At 45.6% G+C, this 21,644-nt stretch overlaps 5 protein-coding genes across 5 annotated transcripts; all 5 read left to right on the plus strand.

Moving 5' to 3' along the window:
• The first annotated feature begins 7,333 nt into the window (after positions 1–7,333).
• Positions 7,334–8,399, plus strand: LOC306985709 (histone H1-like). Its single transcript, XM_079588275.1, has one exon. The coding sequence runs from the start codon at positions 7,368–7,370 to the stop codon at positions 7,995–7,997; it is 630 nt and encodes a 209-aa protein (XP_079444401.1). The 5' UTR covers positions 7,334–7,367; the 3' UTR covers positions 7,998–8,399.
• A 1,329-nt stretch (positions 8,400–9,728) lies between these two features.
• LOC306991287 (histone H2A-like) lies at positions 9,729–10,307 on the plus strand (the record flags this gene model as incomplete). Its single annotated transcript, XM_079599014.1, has 1 exon — positions 9,729–10,307. The coding sequence occupies one exon, from the start codon at positions 9,729–9,731 to the stop codon at positions 10,113–10,115; it is 387 nt and encodes a 128-aa protein (XP_079455140.1). The 3' UTR covers positions 10,116–10,307.
• A 1,170-nt stretch (positions 10,308–11,477) lies between these two features.
• Positions 11,478–11,940, plus strand: LOC306984077 (histone H3.2). The gene has a single exon (XM_079585095.1). The coding sequence runs from the start codon at positions 11,509–11,511 to the stop codon at positions 11,917–11,919; it is 411 nt and encodes a 136-aa protein (XP_079441221.1). The 5' UTR covers positions 11,478–11,508; the 3' UTR covers positions 11,920–11,940.
• A 709-nt stretch (positions 11,941–12,649) lies between these two features.
• Positions 12,650–12,986, plus strand: LOC306985748 (histone H4; the record flags this gene model as incomplete). The annotated part of the gene is made up of 1 exon (XM_079588354.1): positions 12,650–12,986. The coding sequence occupies exon 1, from the start codon at positions 12,675–12,677 to the stop codon at positions 12,984–12,986; it is 312 nt and encodes a 103-aa protein (XP_079444480.1). The 5' UTR covers positions 12,650–12,674.
• A 776-nt stretch (positions 12,987–13,762) lies between these two features.
• LOC306985728 (histone H2B-like) lies at positions 13,763–14,527 on the plus strand (the record flags this gene model as incomplete). The annotated part of the gene is made up of 1 exon (XM_079588314.1): positions 13,763–14,527. The coding sequence occupies one exon, from the start codon at positions 13,763–13,765 to the stop codon at positions 14,138–14,140; it is 378 nt and encodes a 125-aa protein (XP_079444440.1). The 3' UTR covers positions 14,141–14,527.
• Between the last annotated feature and the right edge of the window lie 7,117 nt (positions 14,528–21,644).

The following is a 21,644-nucleotide window of genomic DNA, read 5'->3' on the forward strand; positions in this document are numbered from 1 at the left end:
ATCCAGAAATACTGATAAATCCCAGCTGGGGACACTAATAGGACGTGCAGGCCTCAAGCGTCTAACTCCACGCTTGAACGAGGAGACCAGGCGGTGTCTACCTAAGGGGACCTCGTCTGACTCCTGATAGGCAGCGGCAGCCGCAACACAAACTCTCAAGGTGGTAGCAGCCACTCCAGCCACAAATCTATCCTGTAGGAACTCCAGCACTGAACCGACCGGGAGCTGACTGGGTCCACTGCATGAGCCGAACACCAAGACTCACTTAGAGTCATAGAGAAATACAGCAGTCTAGTAGAAGGTCTCCCGAACATCAGCGGGAAGACCAGACACCACTGTCGCTAGCGATTGCCTCTTATCGGCCACACCCACAGCCTCCATATCTCGGGTCGAGGATGCCCAATCCTGCCCTGGAGCTGAGACCGCAGATGATAGGAATCGTCCACCAGTGAGCTCAGCTCCAAGAACCACGTCTGGGATGGCCAGAAGGAGGCGGATCCCACACTCCTTCACTCTGCAAAGAACTGCAGGGATTAGCTTGACCGGAGGGAATGCATACAGTCTCAACTCCAGCCACGGATGAGCGAGGCCATCTATCCACAGAGGCGTCGTGACAGGGAAAACCACAGGGGGCACTGTGTCGAGCTCTGTGACGCAAAGAGGTCCGCCTCGCCGAACATGCTCCAAATTTGAGCCACTGTTTATTCATCCATTCCCCCGACTTGAGCTTCTGTCTCGACAGAAAGTCCGCTGTGATGTTCAGGTCCCCTGGAACGTGAAGTGCTCTCAGCGAAAGAAACCTGTCTTGAGGAGGCGGTGCGCATGCCTGTCGAGGCAGGCACAACTTTCCACCTCCAGAGAGCGAAGGCAACTGTAAAGCAACAGTTAACAAGTAGGGCGGACGCCCCTGAGTTTCATCCAGCAAAGGAATGGTCTCATATGAAGGAGACCCACAGCACAGGAGAGGCTGCTACATGAGCCCCAGAAGCCTGCGACGTGCCCACCGCTACATGAGCCCCAGAAGCCTGCGACGTGCCCACCGCTACATGAGCCCCAGAAGCCTGCGACGTGCCCACCGCTACATGAGCCCCAGAAGCCTGCGACGTGCCACCCGCTACATGAGCCCCAGAAGCCTGCGACGTGCCCACCGCTACATGAGCCCCAGAAGCCTGCGACGTGCCCACCGCTACATGAGCCCCAGAAGCCTGCGACGTGCCACCCGCTACATGAGCCCCAGAAGCCTGCGACGTGCCCACCGCTACATGAGCCCCAGAAGCCTGCGACGTGCCCACCGCTACATGAGCCCCAGAAGCCTGCGACGTGCCCACCGCTACATGAGCCCCAGAAGCCTGCGACGTGCCACCCGCTACATGAGCCCCAGAAGCCTGCGACGTGCCACCCGCTACATGAGCCCCAGAAGCCTGCGACGTGCCACCCGCTACATGAGCCCCAGAAGCCTGCGACGTGCCACCCGCTACATGAGCCCCAGAAGCCTGCGACGTGCCCACCGCTACATGAGCCCCAGAAGCCTGCGACGTGCCACCCAGAAGCCTGCGACGTGCCACCCGCTACATGAGCCCCAGAAGCCTGCGACGTGCCACCCGCTACATGAGCCCCAGAAGCCTGCGACGTGCCACCCGCTACATGAGCCCCAGAAGCCTGCGACGTGCCCACCGCTACATGAGCCCCAGAAGCCTGCGACGTGCCCACCGCTACATGAGCCCCAGAAGCCTGCGACGTGCCACCCGCTACATGAGCCCCAGAAGCCTGCGACGTGCCACCCGCTACATGAGCCCCAGAAGCCTGCGACGTACCCACCGCTACATGAGCCCCAGAAGCCTGCGACGTGCCACCCGCTACATGAGCCCCAGAAGCCTGCGGCGTGCCCACCGCTACATGAGCCCCAGAAGCCTGCGACGTGCCACCCGCTACATGAGCCCCAGAAGCCTGCAACATGCCCACCGCTACATGAGCCCCAGAAGCCTGCGACGTGCCCACCGCTACATGAGCCCCAGAAGCCTGCGGCGTGCCCACCACTACATGAGCCCCAGAAGCCTGCGACGTGCCACCCGCTACATGAGCCCCAGAAGCCTGCAACGTGCCCACCGCTAAATGAGCCCCAGAAGCCTGCGACGTGCCCACCGCTACATGAGCCCCAGAAGCCTGCGACATGCCCACCGCTACATGAGCCCCAGAAGCCTGCGGCGTGCCCACCGCTACATGAGCCCCAGAAGCCTGCGACGTGCACACCGCTACATGAGCCCCAGAAGCCTGCGACGTGCCACCCGCTACATGAGCCCCAGAAGCCTGCGACGTGCCCACCGCTACATGAGCCCCAGAAGCCTGCGACGTGCACACCGCTACATGAGCCCCAGAAGCCTGCGACGTGCCCACTGCTACATGAGCCCCAGAAGCCTGCGACGTGCCACCCGCTACATGAGCCCCAGAAGCCTGCGACGTGCCCACTGCTACATGAGCCCCAGAAGCCTGCGACGTGCCCACTGCTACATGAGCCCCAGAAGCCTGCGACGTGCCCACTGCTACATGAGCCCCAGAAGCCTGCGACGTGCCCACCGCTACATGAGCCCCAGAAGCCTGCGACGTGCCACCCGCTACATGAGCCCCAGAAGCCTGCGACGTGCCCACCGCTACATGAGCCCCAGAAGCCTGCGACGTGCACACCGCTACATGAGCCCCAGAAGCCTGCGACGTGCCACCCGCTACATGAGCCCCAGAAGCCTGCGACGTGCCCACCGCTACATGAGCCCCAGAAGCCTGCGACGTGCCCACCGCTACATGAGCTCCAGAAGCCTGCGACGTGCCACCCGCTACATGAGCCCCAGAAGCCTGCGACGTGCCCACCGCTACATGAGCCCCAGAAGCCTGCGACGTGCCACCCGCTACATGAGCCCCAGAAGCCTGCGACGTGCCACCCGCTACATGAGCCCCAGAAGCCTGCGACGTGCCACCCGCTACATGAGCCCCAGAAGCCTGCGACGTGCCACCCGCTACATGAGCCCCAGAAGCCTGCGACGTGCCCACCGCTACATGAGCCCCAGAAGCCTGCGACGTGCCACCCGCTACATGAGCCCCAGAAGCCTGCGACGTGCCCACCGCTACATGAGCCCCAGAAGCCTGCGACGTGCCACCCGCTACATGAGCCCCAGAAGCCTGCGGCGTGCCCACCGCTACATGAGCCCCAGAAGCCTGCGACGTGCCCACCGCTACATGAGCCCCAGAAGCCTGCGACGTGCCCACCGCTACATGAGCCCCAGAAGCCTGCGACGTGCCCACCGCTACATGATGGCCGAGCCTGAAGCGGGCCGATCACGGAGACTGGAAACTCGAGCAGCGGCCGGACGGGCCTGCATCGAGAGAGAATCGAGTTGGACACCCAGGAAGGTGGTCTGCTGAGAAGGGGTTAAGACACTCTTCTGAGCACTCAACCTGAGACCGGAGGCGGTGGAGAAGGACGTCCCTGTGACGACACACCAACTCTCTGGAATGAGCCAGAATGAGCCAGTCGTCTAGATAATTTAGCACACGGATGCCCTGGAGCCTCGAGGGGGCCAGAGCTTCATCCAAGAACGTCCTGAGCCAGAGCTAGACCAAATGGAAGGACCCGATACTGGTACGCCTTTCCCCCAAAGCGTATCTAACCTGAGGTTTAGAATAATGCCAACTTTATACTCAAAAACATCTATAGAGGATGCATTACATATGTATTACCTTATTCAAATTTAAATAAGTGACCATTTAAGAGCGTTCACACACCTCCGTCCGTGCTAGTTCAGAATTGTTTATGATCCTCACCACTTCCACCATTGGGACGATCGGATCATAACCTTGTTTATATTAGGTCTGTTGATGTGCCGGTTGTGAGGAAGCAACCGCCAGTAATAAGAACAGTTCAGATGTGGTCTGATTCAGTCTATGAAGCATTAATGGGTTGGTTCGAAACAACTGATTGGGACGTTCTGTGTAAATCACATGATGAGGACATTGATAGTTTAACTGAGTGTATACAGATTATATAAACTTTTGCGTTGATAACACAGTACCTAAAAAGATCAAATGTTATTCAAATAACAAACCCTTAACCTCTGAGTTAAAAGTATTATTAAACGAGAAAAGAGGGCCTTTCTAGCGGGTGATAAGGATGAGCAAAAGAGAGTACAGAGAGATATACAAGTTAAAAATGGAACGAAAATTACAACAAAAGAACATGAGGGAGGTTTGGAAAGATCTAAAGATGATGTCCGGGCATGAGAATAAAGCAGGGAGATACACTGCCTCTGGTGGTCAGACATGGGCAGATGAATTAAATGTATTTTTTAACAGATTTGATGTTGGGTCTAATGTTTTTGTACATTCTCCATTAAGTAGTTTACCACGGGGTTCTTCATCACATCCACCTCGAGCTCTACGCTCACCCTTTTCTCCCTTTTGTGAGTATGATCCTGTTCTTTCAATATCAGTTGAACAAGTAAGAAGTGGGCTAAGGAGGATTAAGACAAAGAAATCCCCGGGTCCAGATCAGATTTGCAGGGTGGTTCATTATATTTTTAACTTGAGTTTGCGTTTAGAAAAATTACCTGTTTTATGGAAGACATCATGTGTAGTACCCGTACCTAAATCAACAAATCCCACTGAGTTCTCGCACTATAGGCCTATTGCATTAACAGCACAGTTAATAAAGGTTGTTGAGAGATTGGTTTTAAACCATTTAAAGTCAGTATTGTGTGGTGCAGACGATAAATTACAGTTCGCTTACAAAACTGGTGTTGGTGTGGATGATGCACTTATTTACCTTTTGCATAAATCCTTCAGTCATTTAGAGACCCCGGACAGCACAGAATTACATTCTTTGATTTCTCTAGTGCATTTAACACTATTCAGCTTTCACTACTGCGAAGATGGAAAATGTCGGAGTACATCAGGGTATTGTCAATTGGATAACTGATTATCTCTCCAATAGACCACAGTATGAGGACGCAGGACTGTGTGTCTCGAGTAGTGCAGCACTGGAGTTCCTCAAAGAACGGGTTTAGCACCATTTTTGTTCACTTTTTATACATCAGATTTTCAGTATAAATCTAAACCTTTTCATGTCCAGAAATCCTCAGATGATTCTGTAATAGTTGGCTGTATAAAGCACCACGATGAGAGTGAATATAGGGAGCTAATAAAGAGATGTGTGACTGAAACGGTCTCAGGCTAAATGCTAGTAAGACAAAGTGGTTGATTTTAGTAGACTTCCTCAGAAAGCGGAACCAGTAAATTTAAGAGTTAGAAGTTGAGATTGTAACAACTTATAAGTATCTGGGTGTATATCTGAACAACAAGCTCAACTGGTCTGATAATACGATGCATGTCTATAAGAAGGGTCAGAGTCGTATTCATTTGTTAAGAAGACTGAGATCCTTTGGGGAACGCCAGGTACTGCTTAAGACATGACTCTAGTCTCATCTGTGATTCTGCACTCCATCACATGTTGGGGAGGGGGGCTGTTGGAAAAGGAGAAGAATAAGTTAAATAAACTCATAAAGAAGGCAGGCTCTGTTGTGGGGAGTGTGTTACCCACTTTATAGGAGATGCAGGATAGAATGACTGGGAAACTTTCTCTTATAGGACTAATGACTGTCATCCTCTTCATGAAATATCTCGAGCTTTTGTGAGTATATAGCTCAAGATTAATTCATCCACGCTGCCATAAAGAGCGTTTTAGAAAGTCTTTTTTCCCAATCGCAATTAGATTTTATAATCAGTGTTATATAAGATTATATACTTTTTTTTAAAAAAAAATTTATCCTGTTCATATAATCATAATGCTTTGAAAAAAGGATACTTGAGAACAAGACTTGTTGCTGTGTTGTTTGTTGTTGTTGCTGTTTATTTATTCATTATGTTTTTGTACTGCTGTGACATAGCCTATACATTTTCCCCTGGGGATTAATAAAGTAAATCAAATCTAATCAAAGTTATACAACTCCAATGTAAGTAACTTTTGGGTGCAATAACTTTTACATTGAATGTCAAGTATGTGTTTTAGCAAAAAAAGGGTGTCAAAAAACACGTACTGAGTAGGAGTTACATGACATAAGCTAAATCGTTACCATCTCTGGTTCACCCCAAACAAAGATAAAACCTTACAGTAATTTCACAAAATCATGTATTCCATACTTATGTAATCATGTCAGTGCAATTTAGACACGTCCAATGGATTCATAGACCCAGAAAACATGGGATTAGACACCAAGATTACTTATCTAGGTCAAATAATGAAGGAGATAGGATATTTTAAGGGCTTCCTACATCTTGGACGCCATCTTGAAAAGGTCACCTTTCTAGTGGTCAAACTTTGGTAAACTTTTAATATGTTATTAAGCACACCTACTACTACACAAAACAGCTGAGACACCTTTTGTTAGAATTTGTTTAGGGTTAGGTGTTTTTTGTCCATATATGCAGCCGCCTACTTATGATTTATCTGGATCTTCTCTTCGTAAGGAAATACAAAATGCTAGAATACAAAGTTTCAAACATTGTCCAGAAAAGTACAAGCTAGAACAAGGAGGGAAATAAGAAATAGAGAGAAACATAAGTTGTTTTTAAGTCACTTGCTGTAAAGGAGAAACTCATTCAGAGCTTTAACACAATCCTCATTCACGAGCCGAAAACTGAGAAACAAATGACGATTTACACTTTTATTTACACGATATGATGTACATCAGCTTATGAACACAAGTTAAAACAGTAACACTGTGTGATCAGACGTATATATTTATGATGATGGTGATGCTGATGATGAGGCCAGAGATGAGAGTCACAGACAGACTCTGATGATGTTCTTGTGCTTCAAGCGCCCAAAACAGCAGCTGTACCAAAGCCTCCTCACGACCCTCACCGATGCGGAGTCACTGAAGTCTCTCTCGGACTGTGTGCTGAACACACACAGCACGCCTTCAGACTCTCACACACTTTTACACTCAAACTTTCCATCACATTTACACACAGCTTTTCTCCGTGGCTGATGCTCGCCTCGGATTTGAGCTGACAGAGTCAAAATAAACAGTTCCTCCTCGCGTATTTTACTCTCTAATGAAAGCCCAGAACCTCTGCTTTCTGTTCGCTTTGTTTTGACTGCGAAAAACTATTTAATCGCTCCAGTTTTGCCCCAAATGTAAGAGAAGAAAACACAAGAGTCCGCGGCTCGAGGACGCGCACAGACACCGAGCGGGAGGGTTGAGTCTACGAGGTTCTCATGTGTTATTTAAAGGCGCAGCGCCGCGCGAGCGCTGCTCATTCACTGCTGATAGCAGACCTTGTTAGAAACGCTGCAGATCATCCGACCAGAGAGAGAGATCATGGCAGAAACCGCCCCCGCCCCGGCTGCTGCCGCCCCGGCCAAAGCGCCCAAGAAGAAGTCCGCTGCGAAGCCCAAGAAAGCCGGTCCCGGCGTCGGCGAGCTGATCGTCAAAGCGGTGTCCGCGTCCAAGGAGAGGAGCGGCGTGTCCCTCGCCGCGCTGAAGAAAGCGATCGCCGCCAGCGGCTACGACGTGGAGAAGAACAACTCCCGCGTCAAGATCGCCATCAAGAGCCTGGTGACTAAAGGCACCCTGGTGCAGGTTAAAGGAACCGGCGCCTCGGGCTCCTTCAAGCTCAACAAGCAGCAAGCCGAGAGCAAGAAGAAGCCCGCGGCCAAGAAAGCGGCTCCTAAAGCGAAGAAGCCCGCGGCCAAGAAACCCGCCGCCGCCAAGAAGCCCAAGAGCGCCGCGGTGAAGAAGCCCGCAGCCGCCGCCAAGAAATCGCCCAAGAAGGCCAAGAAACCCGCCGCCAAGCCCGCCAAGAAGGCGACGAAGAGCCCCAAGAAGGCGAAGAAGCCCGCGGCCGCGAAGAAAGCCGCCAAGAGCCCGAAAAAGGCCAAGGCGGCGAAACCGAAGGCGGCGAAGCCTACAGCCGCCAAGCCCAAGCGGGGAGCGCCCAAGAAGAGATAAACCTCTGCTATTGTTCATTCACATCAACGGCTCTTTTAAGAGCCACCCACTAACTCCGAGTAAAGAGCAAAACTCGTGTATTTTAGTAATTTGTTAGTTTCGAGAGCAAATAGCCAGAATGAGACTTTCAGATCACAGCTCAACTCTGCAATCTGAACGAACAATAGAAACACTTATTGTCTCTAAAACTAGTCACAACGTTTTGAGAAACTTTTAAACCATTTCTTAAGCATATAAATGGCCAATAAGCTTATGAGGGTTCAGTGATCACAGTTTGAATAATAAATTGTATAACTGCAGAATATATACAGATAACACTACACTGGAGAATTGTGATAATACAAAAAACAATAAGCAGTGTTAAAACTCCAGTATTAGAATATGAACATAATTCTGTGCAGTATTGGGTCAATGTTTTATAAACTTTATAACTTTAATAAAAATCCATTTTTGTACATATTTGAATTTTCTCCCAGAACTAATATTTCAATGGTTTCATCTCTTCTGTCAAATACTCGTGCATGATTATTCCCGCCAGAAAGGGGGTTGGGTTTCGGAGGGAAGTTCAGGGATTGGTTTAAATGATAACAGACTCAACTCGTGCAATCTGAACGAACAATAGCAAACACTTATTGTATCTAAAACTAGTCAAACAGTGTAAAAAACTTAAAACCATTTTTAAGCATAAATTGGCCAAGAAGTTTATGACGGTCAGTGATCACAGTTCAAATAATACATTGTTTAACAGTACAGAATATCTACACATAACTACTGGAATTGTGACAATAAAAACAATAAGCAGTGTTAAAACTCCAGTATTACAATAGGAACATAATTCAGTCCACTATCGGGTCAATGTGCACAGAATATACAGTGTGTGAAAGGTGTAACACTTTTATAAAATCCTTTTTTGTACCTATTTTAATTTTCTCCTACAAATACTTCATATAAACATGGATTGTTTTCCCCCCGGTGGGCGTGGTCTTCAGATTATGACGCGTCAAGGTGTGTGCACACTACAAGCGACAAAGTGACACATTACCATTAGCTAGGTGGTTTGTACAATGATATTTAATATCCTTTTAGTCCTTTTAGTATTCTTTAACTGCGTGGTCTTACCGTCACAAATACTCGTGCATAATTATTCCCGCCAGAAAGGGGGTTGGGTTTCGGAGGGAAGTTCAGGGATTGGTTTAAATGTTACCAGACTCGTGCAATATCCTGTAATACCAATAATTATTTTTCACAAAATGTGCAGCTCAGTGCAGGGCATCAGGCTTGAAGATTATGCTAAGGACATTCCTCATAGTACCCTATTCTACTATGTATATACAATGCTGTCTATGTGTACAAGAGTATCAATGTCTCCCTTACTCTTCAAATTAATGGCTAGTTCTCTGTGGTCTGGAAAATATATACAGATAACACTATAGCTACTGGAGAATTGTGATAATACAAAAAACAATAAGCAGTGTTGAAACTCCAGTATCACAATAGGAACATAATTCTGTACAGTATTGGGTCAATGTTTTGATCTGTCAAATACTCGTGCATAATTATTGTTCCCGCCAGAAAGGGGGTTGGGTTTCGGAGGGAAGTTCAGGGATTGGTTTAAATGTTACCAGACTCTTAGCCAATGAGCGACTGGCGCTCTCGCTAAAGCCAGTGTGTGGAAGCGCTGCTCTTCATCTGTTCTCTTCCACTGTGAAGCTTTAGGAACTGATTTCTAAAATGAGCGGCAGAGGCAAAACCGGCGGCAAAGCTCGAGCGAAGGCCAAGACTCGCTCGTCCAGGGCAGGGCTGCAGTTCCCCGTCGGCCGTGTCCACAGGCTCCTCCGCAAAGGCAACTACGCCCATCGCGTCGGCGCCGGAGCTCCTGTGTATCTGGCGGCTGTGCTCGAGTATCTGACCGCGGAGATCCTGGAGTTGGCTGGAAACGCCGCTCGGGACAACAAGAAGTCCCGCATCATCCCCCGGCACCTGCAGCTGGCGGTGCGCAATGACGAGGAGCTGAACAAGCTTCTGGGCGGAGTGACCATCGCTCAGGGCGGCGTGTTGCCCAACATCCAGGCCGTGCTGCTGCCCAAGAAGACCGAGAAGCCCGCCAAGGCCAAATAAGCGCTCCGGCCCCTCACCGACCAACAACGGCTCTTTTAAGAGCCACTCACTCTATCTGGTGGAGAGCTTTCTGTGTGTGTGACCATCAACATCCTATACTCGATTGATTGTGGATAAGATTTACGACTTTATCCCACTCACAGCCTCTAATCCATCTCTTTAATATTAATATATGGTACGTAATATGATCTCAATGAGGAAAGTAACTAATATTCGTGTTTTTCCTGCTCAATATGGGACATTATAACAATCAATTTGTGATTTTTAGAAATGTGTTGTCTCGTTGTTTGTGGCAACATTGTGCCACACCAGGTATATTTGACATTTTCGCATTGAAAAAATAAATATATTTATTGAAAACATACATTTATTTAACCAGACAAATACATTTATCCAGTTTTTAATGCATTACAAATTCAATTTTAATAAGATAACATTTAATATGCAGCTTTGCTCTCAGGCAACCGTAGTGGAGCACAAGTATTACAATCATATCAAGTTATCTCATCCATCATCATCTTCATCTTCATCCTCCTCTCTCTCTGCAGGATTCACCGTCACTATATCCTCCTCTTCCTCATCAACTGCTGTTGTGTTTTATGTGCTAAATAAAATGTGCATATTTGTATCCCAACCCAGTATGTCTGGAATGGCCTTAAGCAAAACCATTAAGGTACAATCTTGCCTTGAGGCAAACCCAGTTTTTTATTATGTCCTCTAAAACATTTGATGATAATGTTAAGATCTTGAAAATACTTCTTTACTGACCAGTGAAGGAGACTCATGGGATGCAAATGAGTGAAAAATGCTCTTTTCATTGGGGACATATGGAGCCGTGTGACCTGCTACCAAACTCTGATAATGTATTGGATATTACTAGATTACCCAAAATCAAAACTCCTCATCTGCTTCAGGGAATGTCAGTGCAACAGAAACTAGTCAGTGTTACTGCGGGTCTTTAGCAGCTGCTGCTGAACTATCCGGATGATGACAGTGTGTCTTAATATCTGCCGCAGAGCTTTATACTGTAGTGTGATTGTGTTCTGATCAGAGATCTGCAACCACTGGGAATAAGACGAGTATTTCAGAACAAATAAATACAGAAATGTGAGAATAAAGCCTATAGGTTTGTTACACTGATTAACGAGCAAAATAGTCCACAACTGAACAAAGCGTCTTGAGCGGGAAACCCTCCGCGTGCTTGAAAAGAGGAAACGCGCAGTCATTGGCTAGCAGTCATAAGTCTACGTCACACACTAGCCAATCACAAGCCTCTGCATCATCGCGACACTGTGAGCTCGTGACGGTCCAATGCTATAAAAGCAGGAGGCGTGTAACAGAGAGCATCAGTTGTTCCAGCGCAAGCAGGACCGAGAGAGGAGAAACTGCAGCGATGGCCAGAACCAAGCAGACCGCTCGCAAATCCACCGGCGGCAAAGCCCCGAGGAAGCAGCTCGCGACTAAAGCAGCGCGGAAGAGCGCGCCCGCCACCGGCGGCGTCAAGAAGCCCCATCGGTACCGGCCCGGGACCGTGGCTCTGCGGGAGATCCGCCGCTATCAGAAGTCCACCGAGCTGCTGATCCGCAAACTGCCTTTCCAGCGGCTGGTGAGAGAAATCGCCCAGGACTTCAAGACGGACCTGCGCTTCCAGAGCTCCGCGGTCATGGCCCTGCAGGAGGCCAGCGAGGCTTATCTGGTGGGTCTGTTCGAGGACACCAACCTGTGCGCCATCCACGCCAAGAGAGTCACCATCATGCCCAAGGACATCCAGCTGGCGCGCCGCATCCGCGGAGAGCGCGCCTAGACCTGTGCACGCGCACCAAACCCCAACGGCTCTTTTAAGAGCCACACATCACTTCCTATAAACGAGACAATTTCCACTTTCACCGCTGAATATAAAGCGACAGTGCGAGATCTGGTTTCAGTAAAGCATAGTTCTGGACAATTATGAGGGCAGAAGTCATAAACAATTACAGTTTCCTAAATCACAAATTGGCCATTTATCTCCAATTGATCAGAGTTTATGGCATTTGGTTCAGACCTTCAGTATTACCAACTAAATTATTCCAATGTGCCTATTTTCATTAAGCAGAAATAAGTGCAGGTTATAAAGGAGATCATTAGTGGACATTGTCACTTCAGCAAAACCAATGTGAACATGAGTGAATCTGAACTGGACAAGGTTTTCAGATATTGCAATTTTGTGGGTATCACACACACACACACACACACACACAAATATCAGATACCACTATTCATAATTTTACTATAATCAATATTGTGATGTCTCGTGTCCCTCTTTGTTTACTTTGCTGAGCTTGTAGAACAGCATTGTTCATTAACCAGTTCTACTGTAAATTATATTATCTGAATGTTTTATGTAAAACGAGGGAAAGCTGCAGATCGGAGGAGTGGCGGTTAAATGTTTCGCGCTCTATACTTTGGGGAGGGGTGCGCGCATGTGACGCGGCGCTGGTTTCCGTCAGGTCCTGTAAGCAAGTATAAAATGCCTCCATTCAACGCTCGTCATTCACAGTTGACCTGATCGATCTTGTAAGCATGTCTGGAAGAGGCAAAGGCGGGAAAGGGCTCGGAAAAGGAGGCGCGAAGCGTCACCGTAAAGTTCTGCGCGATAACATCCAGGGCATCACCAAACCCGCCATTCGGCGTCTGGCTCGCCGCGGCGGCGTCAAGCGCATCTCCGGGCTGATCTACGAGGAGACCCGCGGTGTGTTGAAAGTGTTCCTGGAGAACGTGATCCGCGACGCCGTCACCTACACCGAGCACGCCAAGAGGAAGACCGTCACCGCCATGGATGTCGTGTACGCGCTGAAGCGGCAGGGACGCACCTTGTACGGCTTCGGGGGATAAACGCCGGACCCGGAGACACTGACGGACCCAACGGCTCTTTTAAGAGCCACACACTCGCGCACAGAGAGAGCCATGATTTAGCAACTAATTTCATAATAAGGCTTTTAAAAAGAAAATAAATTCTGAGAGACAATACACTATTGATGAGCTCATAAATAGTTATACAATAATATATATCTGGACTTTAAACATTCATACTTTTCATTCTCTTTATCAAACAGTTGATGCCTAAATCTCACATTTACAGTTGCTCAAAGTGTACACTACCTCGGTGTGCAAAAAGAAATGGGCTTTTATTTGCTATTTATGTAGTTTAAGTTATTCAGTTAAACGAATCAATGAAGTTCTGAGGAAAAGCTGTTTTTAAAGGGAGTCAGGCCGTTATTGGTCTCTTTTCTCCAAAACCCCTTCAAATGTGTTTGATAAGATGTTTGAATTACACGACGGTGCACAATATGTGTCTAGATAGAACCCTTTATTTTATCTAAATATTACTTAAATCTATAAATAAAAAGAGCGGGAAATGAAACAAAGGAAAGCACGTCATTCAAACATAGGACGGTAGGCGGGGCTATCATTTAACCGCCTGTGATTGGCCGTGGATCCGCTCATGATGCTTTGAGTTGTCCAATGAAACACGAGTTTACGGGCTCGGCCAATGAAAACAGGCCGTCAGAAGTTCCGCGTCTCCTGGTAAATTAGCATAGTGCGGTGAATAAAGGCTCAGAGTCGCTGCGGAGCTGCACGGACTCGTCTCTCTGCGGTCACTCCTCATCATGCCGGAACCAGCCAAGCCCGCGCCTAAGAAGGGCTCCAAGAAGGCCGTCACCAAGAGCGCCGCCGGGAAGGGCGGAAAGAAGCGCAGAAAGTCCAGGAAGGAGAGCTACGCCATCTACGTCTACAAAGTGCTGAAGCAGGTCCACCCTGACACCGGCATCTCCTCCAAGGCGATGGGCATCATGAACTCTTTCGTCAACGACATCTTCGAGCGCATCGCCGGTGAGGCGTCTCGTCTCGCTCACTACAACAAGCGCTCCACCATCACGTCAAGAGAGATCCAGACCGCCGTGCGTCTGCTGCTGCCCGGAGAGCTGGCCAAACACGCCGTGTCTGAGGGCACCAAGGCCGTCACCAAGTACACCAGCTCCAAGTAGAGCCGGAGCCGAACACACAAAGGCTCTTTTAAGAGCCGCGCACACTGTCCTGTAGAGAGCTGATGGTGCGTGTAGGTTTTTGAAAAAAGTTAATCAACTAGGTTTAAAAGTTATTACCCACTAATCTGATTTTCTAGTTTATGTACCGGTTGGTTTTTATTTTTGGTGTATTATGTTTACATATTTTGGGTGACTGATTTGGGTCAATCAGCTAACGTTTCAAATTTAAACCAATGCTAGATTGGTTTTTTTTACACTGCAAAAAATACTTTCGTAATTAGTATTTTTGTTTTGTTTCCAGTCCAAATATCAAAAAATTCTTAAACCAAGAAGCGTTTACTAGAGAAGTAAAATTACATAATAAATTCTATTTTGTTTTAAGATACAGTAATTAGGGGCCAAGCACTGAAGGTGCGGGCACCTATTGTATCTGTTCCCGTTCTTATTCTTCTTCTTTTTTTTCTTTTTAGGGGCCAAGCACTGAAAGTGCGGAGGCACCTATTGTTTTCGTTCCGGTTCTTATTATTATTATTATTATTATTATTATTCTGCTTCTTCCGACTGGGCGTCTATGGCAGCCCATAGAAGCGTATGCGGGAAAGTTGTTCCGGTTTGACATTCTGATAGAGGACATTCCCAACAGTAATTGCACCAATTTTGGTGTCTCTAACTCATTCCCTCTAGCGCCACCACCTGTCCAAAGTTTCACTTATATTATGCTAATAACTTTTAAACCGTAAGGCCTATCAACAAAATTCTTTTTTCCTCTGATTCCTGAGCTCACGACGATTCGACTGGACCCTATGACGTCATTTTCCGTCATAAAAATATGGCCGCCATTTTGAATTGTCCAAAAAACCTTCTTTTGCGAACTCGTCCTAGACGGTTTGTCCGATTTGCACCAAAATTGCACCAGATCATCTTCAGGCTGTGGGGACAAAAAGTTATGGAATTCAAGTTGATTCGTCAAACCGTTTTCGATAAACGCGCAAACAAATTTTACGTAGCGCTTGCGAAAACAGACATAAGGCTGTATCTCCGCATCGCTTAATCGTATTCAAACCAAACTTCCTACATGTCATCACAAGCATGACCTGAGGCTACATGCTGCGTTTCGGCGCAGCGCCACCTACTGGTCTGGAGATATGAAAAAAGGCTATTTTTGCTTATAACTTCTGAACGGTTTGTCCAAAAATCACAAAAGTGGTCTCGATAGATTCAAGGCGTCATGTTGAGTTGACTGATATCCAATTTTTACATATCGGCCATTTTGGCTGTCGGCCATTTTGAATTATGTGCTAAAATGCTGTATTTTATGAACGCATGAACGTATCGTTACGAAACTCAGTATGGGTCATCAGTACAAAGCCCTAAAGGTACTCAAAAGATTATGAGACAGCGCCACCTTTTGGTCAAAAGTTATAATGAAATTTCCAAAAATGCTAATAACTTTTGAATAAATTTGCCTATAGTAATGACACTGATCTCAATAGATTCCTTGGGTTATGCTGAAAACATAGATACCAATTTTGCCATAGTCAGCCAAACTTCCTGTCCGCCATCTTTATTTTCTTTTAAAACCTACTTTTTCGAACTCCTCCTAGACCGAACGTCCGATTTTCACCAAAATCGGATCGTGTCATCTCCAGACCGTGCCGAGTAAAAGTTATGGATTTCGTGTCGATAGACGAAACCGTTTTCGTATACCGCAGTGGCAAAGTTGAGGCATGATGCCAAAATGACTATTCAGGCTTTATATCTGCAATGCCTTGACATATTGACACCAAACTTTGTATGTGTCATTGTCACTTCACTCTGACCACATCACATCAGTTTCGTAACTGCGCCACCTATTGGTCGAAAGTGATAATCATATTTTTAGTTATTGTATGTGATTTTTCAACCATTTTGCCCAAATTCATCTTCAAATGTCTTTAATTGCTCCTTGCTGCAGTGGGTCTCACACTCCCAGCCACTTTGGCATGTCTTGTCGTCTTGCTTGCGCTTGGCCCCGGTGATTGCTGCTTGCAGCTATATTTATTATTATTATTATTATTCTGCTTCTTCCGACTGGGCGTCTATGGCAGCCCATAGAAGCGTATGCGGGAAAGTTGTTCCGGTTTGACATTCTGATAGAGGACATTCCCATCAGTAATTGCACCAATTTTGGTGTCTCTAACTCATTCCCTCTAGCGCCACCACCTGTCCAAAGTTTCACTTATATTATGCTAATAACTTTTAAACCGTAAGGCCTATCAACAAAATTCTTTTTTCCTCTGATTCCTGAGCTCACGACGATTCGACTGGACCCTATGACGTCATTTTCCGTCATAAAAATATGGCCGCCATTTTGAATTGTCCAAAAAACCTTCTTTTGCGAACTCGTCCTAGACGGTTTGTCCGATTTGCACCAAAATTGCACCAGATCATCTTCAGGCTGTGGGGACAAAAAGTTATGGAATTCAAGTTGATTCGTCAAACCGTTTTCGATAAACGCGCAAACAAATTTTACGTAGCGCTTGCGAAAACAGACATAAGGCTGTATCTCCGCATCGCTTAATCGTATTCAAACCAAACTTCCTACATGTCATCACAAGCATGACCTGAGGCTACATGCTGCGTTTCGGCGCAGCGCCACCTACTGGTCTGGAGATATGAAAAAAGGCTATTTTTGCTTATAACTTCTGAACGGTTTGTCCAAAAATCACAAAAGTGGTCTCGATAGATTCAGGGCGTCATGTTGAGTTGACTGATATCCAATTTTTCCATATCGGCCATTTTGGCTGTCGGCCATTTTGAATTATGTGCTAAAATGCTGTATTTTATGAACGCATGAACGTATCGTTACGAAACTCAGTATGGGTCATCAGTACAAAGCCCTAAAGGTACTCAAAAGATTATGAGACAGCGCCACCTTTTGGTCAAAAGTTATAATGAAATTTCCAAAAATGCTAATAACTTTTGAATAAATTTGCCTATAGTAATGACACTGATCTCAATAGATTCCTTGGGTTATGCTGAAAACATAGATACCAATTTTGCCATAGTCAGCCAAACTTCCTGTCCGCCATCTTTATTTTCTTTTAAAACCTACTTTTTCGAACTCCTCCTAGACCGAACGTCCGATTTTCACCAAAATCGGATCGTGTCATCTCCAGACCGTGCCGAGTAAAAGTTATGGATTTCGTGTCGATAGACGAAACCGTTTTCGTATACCGCAGTGGCAAAGTTGAGGCATGATGCCAAAATGACTATTCAGGCTTTATATCTGCAATGCCTTGACATATTGACACCAAACTTTGTATGTGTCATTGTCACTTCACTCTGACCACATCACATCAGTTTCGTAACTGCGCCACCTATTGGTCGAAAGTGATAATCATATTTTTAGTTATTGTATGTGATTTTTCAACCATTTTGCCCAAATTCATCTTCAAATGTCTTTAATTGCTCCTTGCTGCAGTGGGTCTCACACTCCCAGCCACTTTGGCATGTCTTGTCGTCTTGCTTGCGCTTGGCCCCGGTGATTGCTGCTTGCAGCTATATTTATTATTATTCTGCTTCTTCCGACTGGGCGTCTATGGCAGCCCATAGAAGCGTATGCGGGAAAGTTGTTCCGGTTTGACATTCTGATAGAGGACATTCCCAACAGTAATTGCACCAATTTTGGTGTCTCTAACTCATTCCCTCTAGCGCCACCACCTGTCCAAAGTTTCACTTATATTATGCTAATAACTTTTAAACCGTAAGGCCTATCAACAAAATTCTTTTTTCCTCTGATTCCTGAGCTCACGACGATTCGACTGGACCCTATGACGTCATTTTCCGTCATAAAAATATGGCCGCCATTTTGAATTGTCCAAAAAACCTTCTTTTGCGAACTCGTCCTAGACGGTTTGTCCGATTTGCACCAAAATTGCACCAGATCATCTTCAGGCTGTGGGGACAAAAAGTTATGGAATTCAAGTTGATTCGTCAAACCGTTTTCGATAAACGCGCAAACAAATTTTACGTAGCGCTTGCGAAAACAGACATAAGGCTGTATCTCCGCATCGCTTAATCGTATTCAAACCAAACTTCCTACATGTCATCACAAGCATAACCTGAGGCTACATGCTGCGTTTCGGCGCAGCGCCACCTACTGGTCTGGAGATATGAAAAAAGGCTATTTTTGCTTATAACTTCTGAACGGTTTGTCCAAAAATCACAAAAGTGGTCTCGATAGATTCAGGGCGTCATGTTGAGTTGACTGATATCCAATTTTTCCATATCGGCCATTTTGGCTGTCGGCCATTTTGAATTATGTGCTAAAATGCTGTATTTTATGAACGCATGAACGTATCGTTACGAAACTCAGTATGGGTCATCAGTACAAAGCCCTAAAGGTACTCAAAAGATTATGAGACAGCGCCACCTTTTGGTCAAAAGTTATAATGAAATTTCCAAAAATGCTAATAACTTTTGAATAAATTTGCCTATAGTAATGACACTGATCTCAATAGATTCCTTGGGTTATGCTGAAAACATAGATACCAATTTTGCCATAGTCAGCCAAACTTCCTGTCCGCCATCTTTATTTTCTTTTAAAACCTACTTTTTCGAACTCCTCCTAGACCGAACGTCCAATTTTCACCAAAATCGGATCGTGTCATCTCCAGACCGTGCCGAGTAAAAGTTATGGATTTCGTGTTGATAGACGAAACCGTTTTTGTATACCGCAGTGGCAAAGTTGAGGCATGATGCCAAAATGACTATTCAGGCTTTATATCTGCAATGCCTTGACATATTGACACCAAACTTTGTAAGTGTCATTGTCACTTCACTCTGACCACATCACATCAGTTTCGTAACTGCGCCACCTATTGGTCGAAAGTGATAATCATATTTTTAGTTATTGTATGTTATTTTTCAACCATTTTGCCAAAATTCATCTTTAAATGTCTTCAATTGCTCCTTGCTGCAGTTGGTCTCTCACTTCCAGCCACTTTGGCATGTCTTGTCGTCTTGCTTGCGCTTGGCCCCGGTGATTGCTGCTTGCAGCTATATTTTTTCTTTTTTTTCTTCCGACTGGGCGTCTATGGCAGCCTATAGAACCGTTTGCGGGAAACTTATACAAATTGGCACAGTGATAGAGGACAGCCTGAACTATCACCATAGCAAATTTGGAGTCTCCAACTCATTCCCTCTAGCGCCACCAGCTGTCCAAAGTTTCACTCATGTTTATGCTAATAACTTTTGAACCACAAGGGCTAGAAACAAAATTCTTTTTTCCTCTGATTCCTGAGCTCATGACGATTCGACTGCACCATATGACGTCATTTTCCGTCATAATAATTTTCCCGCCATTTTGAATTTTCCGAAAAACCTACTTTTCCGAACTCCTCCTAGGCCGTTGCTCCGAATTTCACGAAAAATTAACCAGATCATCTCCAGACCCTGACGACCAAAAGTTATGGAATTCAAGTTGATTCGAATTACCGTTCTCGAATACCGCGCAAATAAATTTTACGTAGCGCTTGCAAAAACAGACGTAAGGCCGTATCTCCACAACGCTTTATCGGATTCAGACCAAATTTGGTACAGGTCGTCACAAGCATGACTTGAGGCTACATGCTGTGTTTCGGCGCAGCGCCACCTACTGGTCCGGAGATATGAAGAATTTATGTTTTTGCTTATAACTTCTGAACGGTTTGTCCAAAAATCACAAATGTGGTCTCGTTAGATTCAGGGCATCGTGCTGAGTCGACTGATATCCAATTTTCCCATATCGGCCATTTTGGCTGTCGGCCATTTTGAATTATGTGCTAAAATGCTGTATTTTATGAACGCATGAACGTATCGTTACGAAACTCAGTATGAGTCATCAGTACAACGCCCTAAAGGTACTCAAAAATTTATGAGACAGCGCCACCTTTTGGTCAAAAGTTATAATGAAATTTCCAAAAATGCTAATAACTTTTGAATAAATTTGCCTATAGTAATGACACTGATCTCAATAGATTCCTTGGGTTATGCTGAAAACATAGATACCAATTTTGCCATAGTCAATCAAAGTTCCTGTCCGCCATCTTTATTTTCTTTTAAAACCTACTTTTTCGAACTCCTCCTAGACCGAACGTCCGATTTTCACCAAAATCGGATCGTGTCATCTCCAGACTGTGCCGAGTAAAAGTTATGGATTTCGTGTCGATAGACAAAACCGTTTTCGTATACCGCAGTGGCAAAGTTGAGGCATGATGCCAAAATGACTATTCAGGCTTTATATCTGCAATGCCTTGACATATTGACACCAAACTTTGTATGTGTCATTGTCACTTCACTCTGACCACATCACATCAGTTTCGTAACTGCGCCACCTATTGGTCGAAAGTGATAATCATATTTTTAGTTATTGTATGTGATTTTTCAACCATTTTGCCAAATTTCATCTTCAAATGTCTTTAATTGCTCCTTGCTGCAGTGGGTCTCACACTCCCAGCCACTTTGGCATGTCTTGTCGTCTTGCTTGCGCTTGGCCCCGGTGATTGCTGCTTGCAGCTATATTTTAAGTATTTTTTGCTTAAAACAAGCTAAATTATCTGCCAATGGGGTAAGAAAAAAATTCTTGGTTTCCATTTGAATTAAGATTTTACGCAGTTTAAACGAGGTCTGCAGTTTAAGAAGAACAGCAATTAAATTCTGTTCCACAGAATCAAATGCACAGTAAATACATGTTTATCAAAGAGATGTGATGTAGGCTCTGATGGGTATTTTGAAAATCACACACTATAAATATGATAGAAAATCAGAAAGAGATGGTGGCAGTAAAGTCAGATATTTTAATAAATTGAAGAAACAATATATGATTATATTATATTCGAGTCTACTTGAAGCTTTTTATATTTGTCTCTGACACACACACACACACACACACACACAGGAAATGGTGAAGCTACCACCTAAATCCTAAATTACTAGCTAAACTACAATTCGCTGGCCAATGTTATACCATTAATTAGGGGCCAAGCACTGAAGGTGCGGGCACCTATTGTATCTGTTCCCGTTCTTATTCTTCTTCTTCCGACTGGGCGTCTATGGCAGCCCATAGAAGCGTATGCGGGAAAGTTGTTTTGGTTTAACATTCTGATAGAGGACATTCCCAACATCAAATACACCAATTTTGGTGTTTCTAACTCATTCCCTCTAGCGCCACCACCTGTCCAAAGTTTCAGAAATTGTATGCTAATAACTTTTGAACCGTAAGGCCTATCAACAAAATTCTTTTTTCCTCTGATTCCTGAGCTCATGCCGATTCTATTGCACTCTATGACGTCATTTTCCGTCAAAAAAATATGTCCGCCATATTGAATTGTCCAAAAAAACTACTTTTGCGAACTCGTCCTAGACGGTTTGTCCGATTCTCACCAAAATTGCACCAGATCATCTTCAGGCAGTGCCGACAAAAAGTTATGGAATTCAAGTTGATTCGCTTAACCGTTTTTGATAAACGCACAAACAAATTGTA

This window comes from Phoxinus phoxinus (genome assembly GCF_949152265.1).
Source record: "Phoxinus phoxinus genome assembly, chromosome: 2".
Lineage (NCBI taxonomy): Eukaryota > Metazoa > Chordata > Actinopteri > Cypriniformes > Leuciscidae > Phoxinus > Phoxinus phoxinus.